The sequence below is a fragment of the Dermochelys coriacea genome, chromosome 14 (genome assembly GCF_009764565.3).
Source record: "Dermochelys coriacea isolate rDerCor1 chromosome 14, rDerCor1.pri.v4, whole genome shotgun sequence".
Lineage (NCBI taxonomy): Eukaryota > Metazoa > Chordata > Testudines > Dermochelyidae > Dermochelys > Dermochelys coriacea.
Window position 1 is genome coordinate 8,766,454 of NC_050081.1, and position 15,482 is coordinate 8,781,935.

The window sequence follows — 15,482 nt, forward strand, 5'->3', positions numbered from 1 at the left end:
ACCAGAGAACTTCTGGTGCTTCACATTAGCTTGCTGCCCAGCATTTGTAACAGATGCCTCAATCATTAGCAGTGTTTGAACAGAATTTTAAGGAATTTATATATTTCAGAGGAAAAGGTGAAGAGAAAATATCTTGCAACAAGCTTTTTAGCTATGACATTAGGAGTAATGTTTATTAGTTTACATGAGAAGTCTGTTTACAGGATGTTTCATTTTTAATAAGTATAGATAAATTACGTTAATCCACCATATTTAATAGAAATTATATTGAAACAGAGTTTATTGGAAGCAGTTGCCAAATAATAAAGAACTGAGTGTATTATCAAATGTAAAATACTTTTATTAGGAAACTTGTGGAGTATTTGAAGTTAATTTCAATTTGAATAGTTACTGAATGTGAAGGTACAACATTGTTAATGATTTGTCTGGCTTCAAGAAGAAAACATTTTATTAATTCTGAGAGTTGAGCTTTCACTGTTCAGCTACTATGATTGATAATAGATGTCTTCCTGAGTTGGTGGTTGTTAGAAACATTTTTGTGCCCTGGTTTCCTGGAAATATCACTCATTGCCATATCTCTCAATGTCCGAATTCTAGTTGGGAGGAGCGGAGAACTGCCTCTGGAAGGATCCAGTATTTAAATCACATTACACGGACAACTCAGTGGGAACGACCAACACGGTAAGAAATTATAAGCTATGCCTACAGTGGCATTTACCTACTGATTGAAAGTACTGAGCACCCACAGCTCCCATTGGGCTCAAGAGTATGTGCTCGGCAATCCCTGAAAATCAGGCCCCAGATGGGATATATTCTCCCCTCTCCTGCTTAATCACTGGAATCATTCCAGTTAGATTTCTCTGTACTGGTCTTCATATCACTGATTTTTTTTGTTGGATTTCATCACTGTGGAACCTGAAGAATGTCAGCCTTTACAAAATGGGCTTTATGAAAAAGGGATTCTGACTGGTTGACAAATGTCTGCAGATATGCTATAACTATATGGGTCAGAACTCTTAAGCTAATTGTTACAAATATAAGGAGTACTTGTGGCATCTTAGAGACTAACAAATTTATTAGAGCATAAGCTTTCATGAGCTACAGCTCACTTCATTGGATGCATGAGCTGTAGCTCACGAAAGCTTATGCTCTAATAAATTTGTTAGTCTCTAAGGTGCCACAAGTACTCCTTTTCTTTTTGCGAATACAGACTAACACGGCTGCTACTCTGAAACCTGTTACAAATATGTAACCCAGTTTTTGAAATCAGTATAATCAGCTCCACTTACAATAGCAGTCAAATCTGTCAACCTTCATTTCCTCAAACCAAGTGGACTTCTGCTATTATCTAAGCCGTAAATAGTTTCTGTGCATTTTATTCTGGAGCTTTTTGCAGACCCTCTGTCTTCTCTTCCTTCCTCAATAGCCCTTATCCTTTGGAAAATTCACTGTGCATAAGGAATAGATGGGCAAATGACCTGCACTGTTAAACTTTCAGTTCTACTATATACCTGCATTTCTCAACTGAAAGTACTGGCTATTTAATAATTTATTTATGAATTTTATATTTTCTTGATTTATATAAAAATGTCTATCCTAAGGTCTAGACACACAAATGTGTCCCTAGTTTTGTACTGTGGAATGTGTGGTTAGACTGTTGTGCCTATATGGATCCCCATTTGACACATTGGAGGTTCTGTGAAGGATCATGGTATGAACCCATAATGTTTATAACTCTTCTTCACCAACCCAAACAATCAGGACCAACAATTTCTACCTCACTTATCCCACTTACACTATCCTCATCTGACACCCTTCTCAAAACATAGTGGGGGGATGGACAGACAAGTCTTGTAGGATACCCTGAAGTTCCATATGCTCTAACCCCTCCACTTACCCCAGTGACCCCATCCCATCTCCTGATCTCTATTTTTCATCCACTTCTGTCGTGCTCTTCTCCTTATCCTCTCGCTGTCCTCTGGCTCTTCCCTCCTCCCTCCCCCGCCCCTGCCAAACATCTCTCCTATCTTAAAAAAATGTATATGTATATGTATGTATGTGTATATATATCCTTGGCCTCACTTTGCCTCTCCAGCTACCATCCTATCTTCCTTCTCCCTTTCATCTCTAAGCTCATTGAACGTGGTGTTTACAATTCTTGCCTGGAGTTCCTCTCCTCCAATTCCATTCTAGACCCTTTCCATTCTGTCTTCTATCCCTTGCATTCAACTGAAACCACTCTCGACAAAGTCTCTAATGTCCTCTTCTTAGCTAAAGCTCAGAACCGCCACTCCCTCCTCCTCAACTTGTCAGCCACCTTTGACACAGTTTACTATGCTTTTCTTGAAATCTTGTACTGCTTTGGTTTCCTTGACTCTGACCTCTTCTGATTCTCCTATCTCTCTAATTACTCCTTCAGCGTGTCCTTTTGGAGGATCCTTCTAATCCTCTCTCCAACTTTCTGTGGCGGTTCGGAGGTCATTGTCTTCTCGCTTTACACTTTTTTTTGTCTCTGGGTAATCTCATCCACAAACACAAACTCAACTTTCATCTCTATGCTGATGACTCCCAGATCTACCTCTCTACTCTGGAACTGTCTCCTTTTCTTCAAACTAAAATCTTGGCCGGTCTCTCTGACATCACCTTGTGGATGTCGAGCTGCCAGCTCAAGCTAAACATGGCTAAAACAGAACTCCTAATTTCCCCCACCCCCAAAGTCCTCCCTGCCACCTCCTTTCTCGATCACTGTGGACAACACCAGCATCCTGCCTGTCACTCCCTGGGCTTGTAACCGGGCACCCCCTGCAACTCAGATCTCTGTCTAGGTCCTCGCATCCATGCTATGTCTAAATCTCGCTGATTGTTTTTCTGCATAACATCAGTAAGTTAAGTTAAATTAAGTTATGGCCTTTTCTATCCATTCACACAGCTAAAACTTTCATACAAGCCCTTGTCATCTTGCATCTCTCTTAGTGCAACATCCTTCTTTCTGGCTTTGACAAATGCAATCTTGCGCCACTCATATCTGTCCAGAATGCTGCTGCAAAGATCATTTTCCTAGCTCGTTGCTTTTATCATGTCGCCTTTCTCTTTGAATCTCTTCACTGGCTCCCCCTTCTCTATTGTATCAAACATAAGCTGCTTGTATTTACTTTTGAGGCCCATCATAGTCAATCCTCACCCTACCTGTCATCATTCATTCGCTATCAAGCTGTCAGGGCTCACCTCCGATCAGCCCATGATTTCAACCTCCATTGCCCACTTATTTTCAAATAGACAGTTGTGTTACCCATGAACTTGGGAGGAGCACCCCATTAACATCAACATAGCTATCTCATTATCCGCTTTCCAATCCCACCTGAAAAATCTTTTGCCATGATGCCTACAAAATACTTGACAATAGTTAGGCTGCTAATATGCGGGGACTGCTGCCTATTGTTCTGACTAATATTGTCTTATTGTTTAATTGTGTCTATCCATCTGTTGTCTCTTGTCTTATAATTAGATTGTAAGCCCCTTGGAACGTGGACTATCTTTTTTGTTCGGTGTCTGAACAGTGCCTATTGCAATGGGGGTCCTGGTTTATGACAAGGGCTCCTAGGCATTATGGAAATGCTCAAGTAATGTCTGACCAAGGGTGAAAGTTCCAGAGCTTCAGGCCCCTCATTAAAAATACCGTACTGCCAGCCCCCCTCCCCTCCTTTTTTTAAAGTGTGTGGAGAGGTGCTAAATGAAGTGCTTCACATGACCTAGACTGCTGCTGCAGCAGAGAGCAGCAGCCTTTAAAGTAGGCAGAACCCATAATAATTGAGCTAAAATGAACACCCTGAGTTGTGTCTGGTAGCTAATTGACAGCCAGTGCTTATCACAGAGCACAGGCATAACGTGCTTCCCGCAAGAAGCGCTGCTAAGCTAGTGGATTGCTGCATTCTGCACTAGCTAATGTTTTCAAATGGTCTTCAGATGTAACCCATGTAGAGGACACTGGACAAATGTACGACTAGCTTAGCAAAGTCTACATACAAAAGAATAGTTTGCTGCCTTATCAAAGCAGTCTGACACAGAGGATGCCTGAACATTTCTCACATGTTTTATGAAATTAAGACTTAAACATGAGTGACTATTTCCCGCACTTCTTAGTGACTGATGCTTTCATCTATTGTATGTAAATGTTTTTTCATAAAGGATAGACGTGGTTGGAGAGAATAATTTTCTTGGTTACAAAAGGCAGTAACCGTATCTCATTACCTCTCAACAGACCAGCATCTGAATATTCTAGTCCAGGCAGACCTCTGAGCTGCTTTGTGGATGAGAACACCCCAATTACAGGAACAAATGGTGCAACGTGTGGACAGTCATCAGATCCCAGATTGGCAGAGAGAAGAGTCAGGTCTCAAAGGCACAGGAATTACATGAGCAGAACACATTTACATACTCCTCCTGACCTACCTGAGGGATACGGTATGTGAGTTAAAAAATAGCATGACATTATTCCAGTCCTTCTCTAAGGAATTAGGTAAATGGGGTTCCCTCCTCCCCTGCTTTTTGTAACTTTTTTTGATCCTCTTTCTTTGATAACTCGTTTAAAATGCTGATCTGTCTGGGGTCTGCACAAAGTCTTAAATTTAAGATTGGACTTCAGGTGATAGGCTTATTGTAAAGCAGTCAAACATTTTGTGAGGGAAGATGGAGCACCTTTTCCCATTCCATTATTCCTGTGTTTGTTCTCTGGACAATTTAGTGACATTTCTATAAATTGGAAATAAATACTTCCCTGCACTGTTTCACAATTGGGTGAAGAAATGTGCCAAGTGGAAGCCATTAGTGAAGGGCAGACAAAAATGGTAACTGCATTTGGAAGTATTGAATTTTTCTTTAAGACTTTTGCTATTCCCAGAATATGCATTTGTTTCCATAGTAGATTCTTACAAGAGTGCACTTAAATGATTGGACATGTAGCACGTGTATTAATCTGCAATTGAGCATATATGTTCAATGGGCAAATGGGCAAACTTGGGTATGATTTGTGGTTAAGTTAAAGAAAGGACTTTGATACATTTTATAAGCTCTTTAAATATCAAGATTAATTTAAATTTAAAAGCATAATTCGATTCTCTTACCTTCTATACCTAAATTAAAGTGGGAAGGTTTATTTGTGCCTTACGAGGGGAGGGAGAAACTCTTGCAGTTTTTAATCTTGCAGCACAGAGCTCAGTACAACACTCACTGTGGGCAAAAGGTGTCTTTCCACTAACTGCAGTGGGAGTTGGAAAAAGCCATATACCAGCATTTTAGAAAGTCCTCCCTTATATTTCGTTAGTGTGTAGATGATGGGCGATAAATTGCAAATTAAGAACTAGAAAGGAGGAAGCCTGGTGCCAGTAGAAACGTACATTACAATAAGATTGATTAGAAAGAGGCTGGAAAATCATATGGCTTTCCCCCCACAATTTACAGAGGTTCACCTACTTTATTTCCATAGTATTTAAAAAGGAGGCCATCACTACCACAACATAAAGCAGCTCAACCTAGTGGATTGGGCCGGGACTCAGAAGATTTGGGTTCTGAGGATGTTGTGAAGGCCAAGACTATAGCAAGGTTAAAAAAAGAACTAGATAAGTTCATGGAGGATAGGTCCATCAATGGCTATTAGCCAGGATGGGCAGGGATGGTCATAGACTCCAACTTCCCCTCTGCCCTGCGGGTACTTCCCCCCCAACCCCGCCCCTCTACCACCCTCACCCAGCCCCTCTTCCCCCAAGTCCAAGTCCAAGTCCCTGCCCCTGCCTCGCCTCTTTACCGCCTCCTTCCCTGAGCGCGCCACGTCCCCACTCCTCCCCCTCCCTCCAGGAAAGTCCTAAGCGCCACCAAACAGCTATTAGGCCGTGGGCGGAAGCGCTGCGAGGGGGAGGAGCAGGGACACAACACGCTCGAGGGAGGAGGAGGGGATGAGGATGAGGGGAGTTTGTGGGAAAAATCACCGGCAGCCAAGCAGCCAGAGTTGGCACTTATGGGGATGGTGTCCCTAGCCTTTGTTTGCCAGATGCTGGCAATGGGTGACAGGGAATGTATCAATTGATGATTACCTGTTCTGTTCTTTCCCTCTGGGGCACCTGGCATTGGCTACTGTCGGAAGACAGGATACTGGGCTAGATGGACCTTTGGTCTGACCCAATATGGCCTTCTTATGTTCTATTCCTGGCTCTGCCACTAGAGTGCTGGGTGACCATGGGCAAATCTGTGCCTCGGTTTCCCCATCTGTAAAATGGGGATAATGGTACCGCAAAGCTCTTTGAGATCCACTGTTAATTGAATTGTCTCATTAGACTGACTTCACACTTGGTAATGAGTTGCCTTACCTTATCTTATCATATCTTTTCATGTATTTATACCTGCTCCTGTATTTTCCACTCCATGCATCTGATGAAGTGGGTTCTAGCCCATGAAAGCTTATGCTCAAATAAATTTGTTAGTCTCTAAGGTGCCACAAGGACTCCTCATTGTTTTCACTGTATAAGAGTGGAGTGTTGTTACACTTTGATCACGTCACATATTTTGTCAAGTAAGCTATAGTGGATGACATAAGTAGTTAACGTCTGCATGGTAATGTGATCTTGTGCCTCAACATTTCCTAAAATTAAGTGGTTTTAGCTATACAGTAGGTTTAATTGCACTTCATGAAGTTTCAGTTTTTAAAATTGGTAGACTTCTGGCACAACTGAACAAGCCCTTACCCATGTGGCTAGAGCAGATATTCACACCATTGTAAGTGAAAGTTTTTGCATTTGATGTGGTATTCCTCATTATCTAGAGGCTTTTATAGGATACTACCAGCTGGTGGTAGTAGACATACCTATGTCACTTACAATGGTGTGAATATCTGCTCTAGCCACATGGGTAAGGGCTTGTTCAGTTGTGCCAGAAGTCTACCAATTTTAAAAACTGAAACTTCATGAAGTGTCATGGATAATAACTTGTTAATTACCTAGATATCTGGGTCAGTGACATCTGAATTGACTCTTTAGGGAAGTGGAACATTTTAAAGTAAAACATGGAATATTTAGTAGCTGCTTTGAATTTATGCTTTTTTTTTTTTTTTTTAAAAGGCTGCATTCTTGTCAAATATTGTATCCAGACTTGATCTTTCTAGTGTACAAGTAGGGGAATATTGGAATACTTTTGTTTTAGACTACTTGAGAAACTTTACCACATTTGGTAGTTCTGGAAGGCTGGTACAAAGACTGTTTTCAGACATGTTTCCACATGGTTCAGTTGCTGTATAACACTACACTTAGGCTTTGTCTACACCACACAGCTTTTAGCGACACGGCTGTGCCATTACATAAAAGGCACGCAGTGTAGCTGCTGTTTGAGGGCAGGAGAAAGCTTTCTTCCTGATGCACAACTTCCACCTCCCACAAGCCGCAGCAGCTTTGTTGGCAGGAGAGTGCTCCTGCGACAAAGTGCTGTTCACACCGATCCTGTTTGTCTGTAAAACTTTTGTCGTTCATGGGGGGTATTTAACACCTCTGAATGACAAAAGTTTTGCCGACAAAGTTCCAGTGTAGACAAAACCTGAGACTCTCTCTACATGGGACTTTTTCTCCTGTTTATAACCATGAAATATGTGCTAGTTAAGTGTTTGTAAAATGTGTGCTATTCTAGAGTTTAGGCACTGCCTTAGAGGAAATAAAAGCCCAGTATTGCTGAGGCTTTATTATGTAATCCCAGATGTAGACACAATTCCAGAAGAAACTGAAACCTTTGTCTCATAATAGACTCCTCCTGTGAACTGCAAAGAAAAGATAGTGCTCTCCTATCCATATCTACAAATTGTAGTATTTTCCCAAAACTCTGAGACTGTAGAAAAACCATTCCATGCCTCTAGCAAAAACAAATATCTAAAAACTGACAGACTGCCAATTTTCAAGGCTTGCTACTATGCTAATTGACTCTGATTTGGATTTCTTAGTTGGACGCCACATGCAACCTGCTCAGCCTGCTGTCAGGAAGCCTAGCTCTCTGCATGTTAATCCAATGACAGTACCTAGAAACCCTTCCATGTTAAAAATCTGTTTGTTTAACCACATTTCTAGACTATCTCGTCTTTTGAGCAGGATTGTTTGTCTATAACCTTGTACTATGAGCTGGATTACTTTTTTCTTTTCCTTTTTCCTTTCATGCATGTCTATCTTTGTGGTGGTGGTTACATTTATTTTATCTTAATTAACAGAGCAAAGGACAACTCAGCAAGGTCAGGTCTATTTCCTGCATACTCAGACCGGTGTAAGCACATGGCATGACCCAAGAGTACCAAGGTAAGAGAAGAACTCGCATGTCTTTATTGTTATATGAAGTCTTAAATTAAACAGGACTCTCTTAAAATTGCTTGTCCTCCAATATTGCACTGTTTAATGTTACTTAAGAGAATATGCAGACTGGCTTGGTAGATGAAACACCCCTTCCCCCCCTTCAGTCCCACCCTTGCACAGCAATCCAGCTTGTCATCTTAACATAAGCCACTCAACAAAATAAATTACACCCCTTGCATCAAAAACTAAGACTTCAAAGAATTCTTCAATAATAGAAAGTCCCAGAGAATAAATTAAACTGATTTTATAGCTTAGTACCTAATGGTGTTAGTATCAGATATAGCCCCAGTGATTATAACCACGTCTGGCTGTTTATCCCTAATAAAATAATGACAGGTTTCAGAGTAGCAGCCATGTTAGTCTGTATTCTCAAAAAGAAAAGGAGTACTTGTGGCACCTTAGAGACTAACAAATTTATTTGAGCATAAGCTTTCATGAGCTACAGCAAGCTTATGCTCAAATTTTAGTCTCTAAGGTGCCACAAGTACTCTTTTTTTCTTTTTTTAATAAAATAATGCAACACACAGTAGAAGATGGAAAAATCACTAAAGGCTTTGTCTACGCTACACAGCTTTTAGCAACATGGCTAAAAGCGGGGAGTGTAAACTCTGTTTGTCGGCACTTTTGCTGACAAAATACTTCCACCCTCTGAGCGGAGTTCTCCTGCTGACAACGTGAGCATTCACACAGGCACTTGCCATGGCAAAACTTTTGTCTTTTGGGGGCGGGGGGTTAAGCACCTATGAACTGCAAAAGTTTTGTCGTTCAATTGGCAGTGTAGACAAAGCCTTAAAACGTAGGGCTGGCTCCTCAAAAATTCTCAGCTCCCTCTGAGAGAAATGGGAGCTCCCAGAATCTCAGCAACCTGGCTTCTGCCTTTAGGTACCTAAATGAGAACTGAACTCTTGTAAAAATCTGGCCAATAGAAGATAACTGAACCATGAGAATTTTGCAACATAAATTTAAGTGCAAATCTTGTCAGACAAACTGGATTATTTTTTGTTTGCAGACAAGCCTGGGAATTTAAATTCCAAACTGTGCTGGACATTAAAAAAATAACACAAACATTGGTTTTATGGCTCATTGCAACAATTTTAACACATTCTGCTGCCTACTCACCCTCCTTTGCCCTATGACTGCAGAGATGCTAAGAGCCCACTTCATTTTAAGTGGTCTCCTAACCACCCCTTGTGTTTAACAATCTGTCCCACCTTATATTTGGCTGCAACACTCTCTGGTTACCTTCTGCAGATTTGAGGAAGAGCTCTGTGAAGCTTGAAAGCTTGTTCTTTCCAACAATAGAAGTTGGTCCGATAAAAGATATTTCCTCACTTATCTTGTGTCTCTGGGTTATTTTGTTGACAGCATAAAAAAAATTGAAGAGAATAGGGTGGATGTCTTGTATGTTAATTTTTAATAATGCATTGGATACAATATCTTATGGTCTCACAATCAAAATAATTCAAATTGGCTTGGGTATGAATACTGTCCCATGGTTTAGAACTAGCTGAAGGACTGTAAATAAAAGGGTAATGAGAAATGACAGTTTTTGAAGCTGAGAAAGACGTGTAGTGTATTACTTCAGGATTAGGAGTTAGATCCCTTTTCATTAAATGTCTTGCTTTAATGATCTGGAAGAAGGGAGCAGGCAGCACATATATGAATTGTAAGTATTACATTAATTTGGGAGGAGATATTATGAACACCACTGAGGACAAGGCAAAGGGACCTGGATGTGTTAGAAAGGGATGCTTGAAACAGCAACATATTATCTAACTTGGAAAGTGTAAGCCGATTTGTTTTTCTAAAAAAGGTAACTTGCAACATTGATATTCAATAGGATATAGAAGTCGTGAAAATGGTAGGATATGCCTAGAGGTGACCATGGATAGCGTTAGTAATAGTCAAAAAGATCCAGTGTAAGGCTGTGTGTACAGGGGTATTGTATAGTGGAGCCAAGAGGGAATACTCGGACTGTTCCTCGAATATGGTAGTTAGTTCAGGGCATCTCATTACCCAAAGACAAATGGGTAGGAGTACACACAAGAGAACCAAATTGATAAAAGGGCTAGAAGGGATTGACTTGATTCTTTACACACAAAAAGCTAATGTGTACATCTTAGCTAAACATTTAAAGGGGAAGATTAATCTGGAGTGGGCAAATATCAGGAGGAAGGGGAATGTAACTAGGACACGGGTTCTCAAACTGGGGGTCGGCCTCCACCCCAAACCCCTTTTTGCCTCCAGCATTTATAATGGTGTTAAATATATAAAAGTGTTTTTAACTTATTTGAGGGGGTCACACTCGGAGGCTTGCTATGTGAAAGGGGTCACTAGTACAAAAGTTTGAGAACCACTGAATTAGGAGTAATGAATTAATTAAGCGGGAAAAGAGATCACGAAAATATTCCATACATCGATGAGATGTACTAAATTCTGGAATGGTCTCCCAAGGGAAATGGGGAAGCCCAATTTTCTTGACATATTTGAAACTAGATTATGTACTAGAAAAATGTGCTGTGCAGAATAAATTCTGCTTTTTCAGGGAGGATGGACAGGATAATCCAGTATATTTTTGCATCTCCACTTTCCAGAAGATTGAGGTTTACTGTCCCACTCATTAAACATGTCCCTGTCTGTAAAGAGAGAGAATATTGTTAGTTTTTTTTTAAAAAAAAATCCTTGTTAACACACTGGAAGCTCTTTAAGATTATTACCTCCTAAAATCTGCAGATGCTAATGTAAAAATGGCATGTACAGCCCTAAATTGGCAGCCAGCCCTGAGATTTATAAGAAATTTAACAACTTTGTGGTTGGCTGCTGCTCATATTTCCTCCCATGTAAATGGATGTTGGATTGCCAGAAGTGAGTAAGGTGCTTTAAACCATAGTTTGAAGAATAAAAATTAAAGTTTTTAATGAAAAAGTGACACGTTTGCTGTGTGATATACTACTCTTGAGACAAGAAAAATACCTTTCTTGAGACATTGTCCTGAATCTCTGGTGACTATGGAGAAGATTTTCTAAAACACAAAAGGCAATTAAGCAGCTGATGTGAAATTGTCAACTGCCATTTGTGCCTTGGAAAGTGTGGTGCAGGAGAAGATTTTCTGTCATTTTAGGTGGGTAATATATTCTCTATCTTGCTGCGTAGAACTACTCTCCATTTTGTATGTGGGGACTTTTTAAAAAATACACCTTAATTTATCCACGCATTTTGTGCCTCAGATAATTGAAGTTGCAAATGAGAGCATATTGACATTTAGTTGTTTGTGGGTGTGATTAGGTGGCTTAACATCTACTTCCATCATTTTGCCGTGTCATTATTTACAGCTACAGACTGTTGATGCAAGAAAGGAGGGTTTAGAAATTATACCTGTAGCCTATATAAGTACACTACCTCTCTCTTAAACAGATCAGCCTCATTTTGATTGTTCATGTTGTTGGGGATGGGGAAGGAAATCCAAATTCTAGAGTGGTGGCAGAATATAACAACACGTATATTCAGCTACTTTTGTATTTAATAGATTTGATTAAGAGCAGCTCAAACTTCTCAAACTGTAATTATAATGTAAAAGATAGAAGCTGCTGTGTGATAGCAAGAGGTCAGTGGATTTGCAAATTAACAGTTTCAAAAAATTGATTTATTAAAAGGTTTTGGACAAAAAATATTTGCTTGGTATTTATTGCTCCACCTAAAAAAGGCGAGCTACTAAAGAGATTTCCTTTCACTATACTTATTGTAATCTTCTAAATTCTTTCATATATCCTGTGTTTAAAATACTATTTTGTAACTGTTTACAATGACACTACTCTTTGTGAATCAAAAGCAGTACTGCTATGCTTCATATCCTACAACTAGACTGCACAAAGGGTATAGTGGGATTGACGGTTTTCTACATTAGTTGAAGACTGCCATTGTTACAAACTGGTAGAGAATTGGGGTACTGGTCCTTTTACAAAAGATACCAAATGCTTAAAGATGCAGCATAATAATTTGCTTTGTAAAAGTCATAATCTATGTATTTGAGGCCAAATTGCTTCATGAGTTACATATGCCCTACTTCCAAGGATGTTAACAGAAGTTGAGCTAGAATACCTAAAGGTTGTCGGGAGAAGAGAGGTTTTTTATTCCTCAGAGAAATGCTATGCAGTTTTTAAAAACCACTGTATTCATCTTAAGTAAATTAACCTGCAAATGCTACTTGCATTCATCTGACTTTAATAGAGATTACCTGAGACCACTTAATTGTTTACTTAAAATACTAGTTGAACAGCTTTTCTCGCATCTAACTGTTTATTTTTTAAAACAGTCAAAAATGGCTTTTGGTTTGGGCAGATATCCATGCATAAATCTTCATGGAAAATGTAACTAATCAGAAACGTGGTTTTGTTTTGTGGGAGTTTTTTAAATGTGATTGAGTGGCTTAAATGATTAATATTATTTTTTAAACTGTTTATTGTCAAAACTGGCGCAACTCCTGTTGGCAAATATGGTGGCAGCTTTTATTTTTGTTTTAAGTCTGTATTAAATTAGTATCTGATTGTTATTTTGTAAAAATGAAGATTATGTAATAGCTGCTTTTCCAATGCATGTGTAGTCGGGTGTGTATATTTTCATTTTCTTTGGTAGGCTTGTACCTTGGGAGTAGAGATTCCAGCTGAACAGATTAAGTTTCTGAAACAATACGTTTTCTCAGACTTCATGGGATTGTTCTGTTACATTTACACTTGTTTGGCTCAGAGGCCAAATGCTGAGGTATTTTTCATTTTATATTTGTTTTTGCAGGGATCTTAGCAACATCAATTGTGAAGAGCTTGGTCCACTGCCTCCTGGATGGGAGATCCGTAATACAGCAACAGGCAGAGTTTATTTTGTCGACCATAACAACAGAACGACACAGTTTACAGATCCGCGGCTGTCTGCTAATTTGCACTTAGTTTTAAAGTAAGTTTGAGAAGTGTACAACACATCAATTTTAATATGAGAACAAGAGGGTGACTCTTGTGAGAGTGCTTGTTATAAGCCAAGGTGCATTCTGTCATTCTGTGTTATGTAAACTCTCTGCAATAGTATTTGCCTTTTAATTAACATGCTGCAGACATCTGTGTATATAACATAGTATATATGAGAGAGCTTTGATTACTATATAAATATTTTAATCTCTACCACCCTTCAACAGGGGCGTGGCCACTGTGATGTCATGGGGGGGCAGGTGCCGTCCCATGGAAGAGATCTGCCACCCCAGGTGAGATATTGTATAACAGTGGCATTTATCCAGGGACAGTAGAAGCATTGCCTGCTGTACCTTTTTGCATTGTCTTCAGATTCTAACGTTTTAATCTATGGGGTAACAAACTGATTAAAAAAAATTTAGATTACATATTTTGTTGTCATTAAAATGAAAAATTGATGCATTGGGCCAGGGAGCAAGTAGCTAAGTATCTTTCCACAGTTTGTCCAGCTCCAGCTCTCTAATAAAGACACTTAGAAACATTCTGAACATAAAGAACCACTCATTGGAAATGGAGCTACTACTAAACACAGAGAAAAATAGTAAGAGAATTTATGATGTGCAGTAGGGAATATGCCCCAGCATTTAGAATCTTAAGCAAAACCTAAATCTGGGTATTTAAAAAGATACTGCCTTTTTATTATTATTAAATAAACATTAAGGAATTCTGGCTCTCATTTTCATTCCTGATGTACTCATTTCACATTGGAGGTGTTTCTATATCACTACATGTGGAAACCAAAAACAATACAAATGTTTGTTTTGTCTAGATACAGCTATTGTCTTGTCCAGACATTGCTGGAATTTTGACTCTGTTGTTTCTCACACTAACAACTTTTTAAGACCTTTGTTTCGGGAAACACCTGCATAGCATTAACTAGGTGTTGAATGGAAGAAACAATGAAGAGCTGGATGGACAGAAAGCCATATGCAGTCAGCATAAGGAGGCATTGGGGAAGGGTGGCAATAAGTTTCCTTAAAGGGAGTCAGGGTATGTCTACACTTAAACTGCTACAGCAGCACAGCTTCAGTGTAGACACTACCTATGCCAACAGAAGAGGTTCTCCCATTGGCATAGGTAATCCACTTTCCCAAGAGGCAGTAGCTAGGTAGATGGAAGAATTCTTCCTTTGACCTAGTGCTGCCTACATAGAGGGTTAGGTGAGCATAACTATGTCTTGGGGGGTGTGGATTTTTAGCTATGCCAATAGAAGTTCCCAGTAGACCAGCCTTCAGTCACTGGGAAGTGAAGCCAAGAAGAGTGTGTCAGGAGCCAGCAAGTAGAAGAATCAAATTAGGCTCTGAAAACCTCCAGAAAAGCTTTTTATGGAACTTGTGCCATCACCTAAAAGTTGGCTAGCTGGTTTGGGAAAATGGCTTTTGTACGGACAATCCATATCTGGAATCTAGTGAACTGAGAGAATTTGCCATTTAAACATGAGAACAAATATTTTTAAATGTTTTGAAGATGATATTTTTGAGTGTTATGGGCATTTTATGAAAGTCTTCATAGTCCAGGTTGATGGCTTCTTTTTATGAACATGTACCTTTTTTTCTGAACTGTGTTTAGATTCCTTGTCTCTTTAGCTGCCTGCTGGCATTGAAACTGAATTTACCAGTGATATTTTGGGAACCTGCACACATCCAACACACCAAAGAGATTAATTTTAAATATTTTTAATTGGATATTTTAACCAGAAAGTCTCTTTATAACAATAAGATTTTTATATTTGTAGAAAATTCAATTCATCGGAATATATTTTTAAGAAAGAATATTCTGATTAGCACAGCCTCTGTTTAGATCCACCAGTTGCCATTTCATAGACATTTGCAAAATAATTATGACATGGTGGTTCGCATGACATTTTATTGTACTTACAATGGAGCTAGCTTTGCATCAGAAAAATCCAGTTTGACTTGCAAACTCCAGAACCATTTTACACTTCTTCAAGCTGTAAGACCTATAACGACATGCTTAAGTTTTTCATTTGTACATCTGTCTTTCATTAGAAAAGGATTTTAGAAATTCAACCAACAGTATCTGCAGGCTGATAAATCTTCTGTAATGTTTGTTCTTTTATTGTACCAGACAGGAT

The 15,482-nt window shown here is 39.3% G+C and overlaps 1 protein-coding gene across 3 annotated transcripts in view; it reads left to right on the forward strand.

The window, feature by feature from the left end:
* SMURF2 (SMAD specific E3 ubiquitin protein ligase 2) overlaps nt 1-15,482 on the forward strand; it is a 99,749-nt gene that overhangs the window by 59,712 nt on the left and 24,555 nt on the right. For 2 of the 3 annotated variants that reach the window (XM_038372132.2, XM_038372136.2), the window contains 5 exons: nt 598-681; nt 4,259-4,461; nt 8,234-8,318; nt 13,161-13,319; nt 13,555-13,620. In XM_038372132.2, the coding sequence (XP_038228060.1) occupies nt 598-681; nt 4,259-4,461; nt 8,234-8,318; nt 13,161-13,319; nt 13,555-13,620 (597 nt within the window). The remainder of the gene's footprint in view (nt 1-597; nt 682-4,258; nt 4,462-8,233; nt 8,319-13,160; nt 13,320-13,554; nt 13,621-15,482) is intronic. The other variant, XM_038372133.2, reaches the window with a different exon arrangement.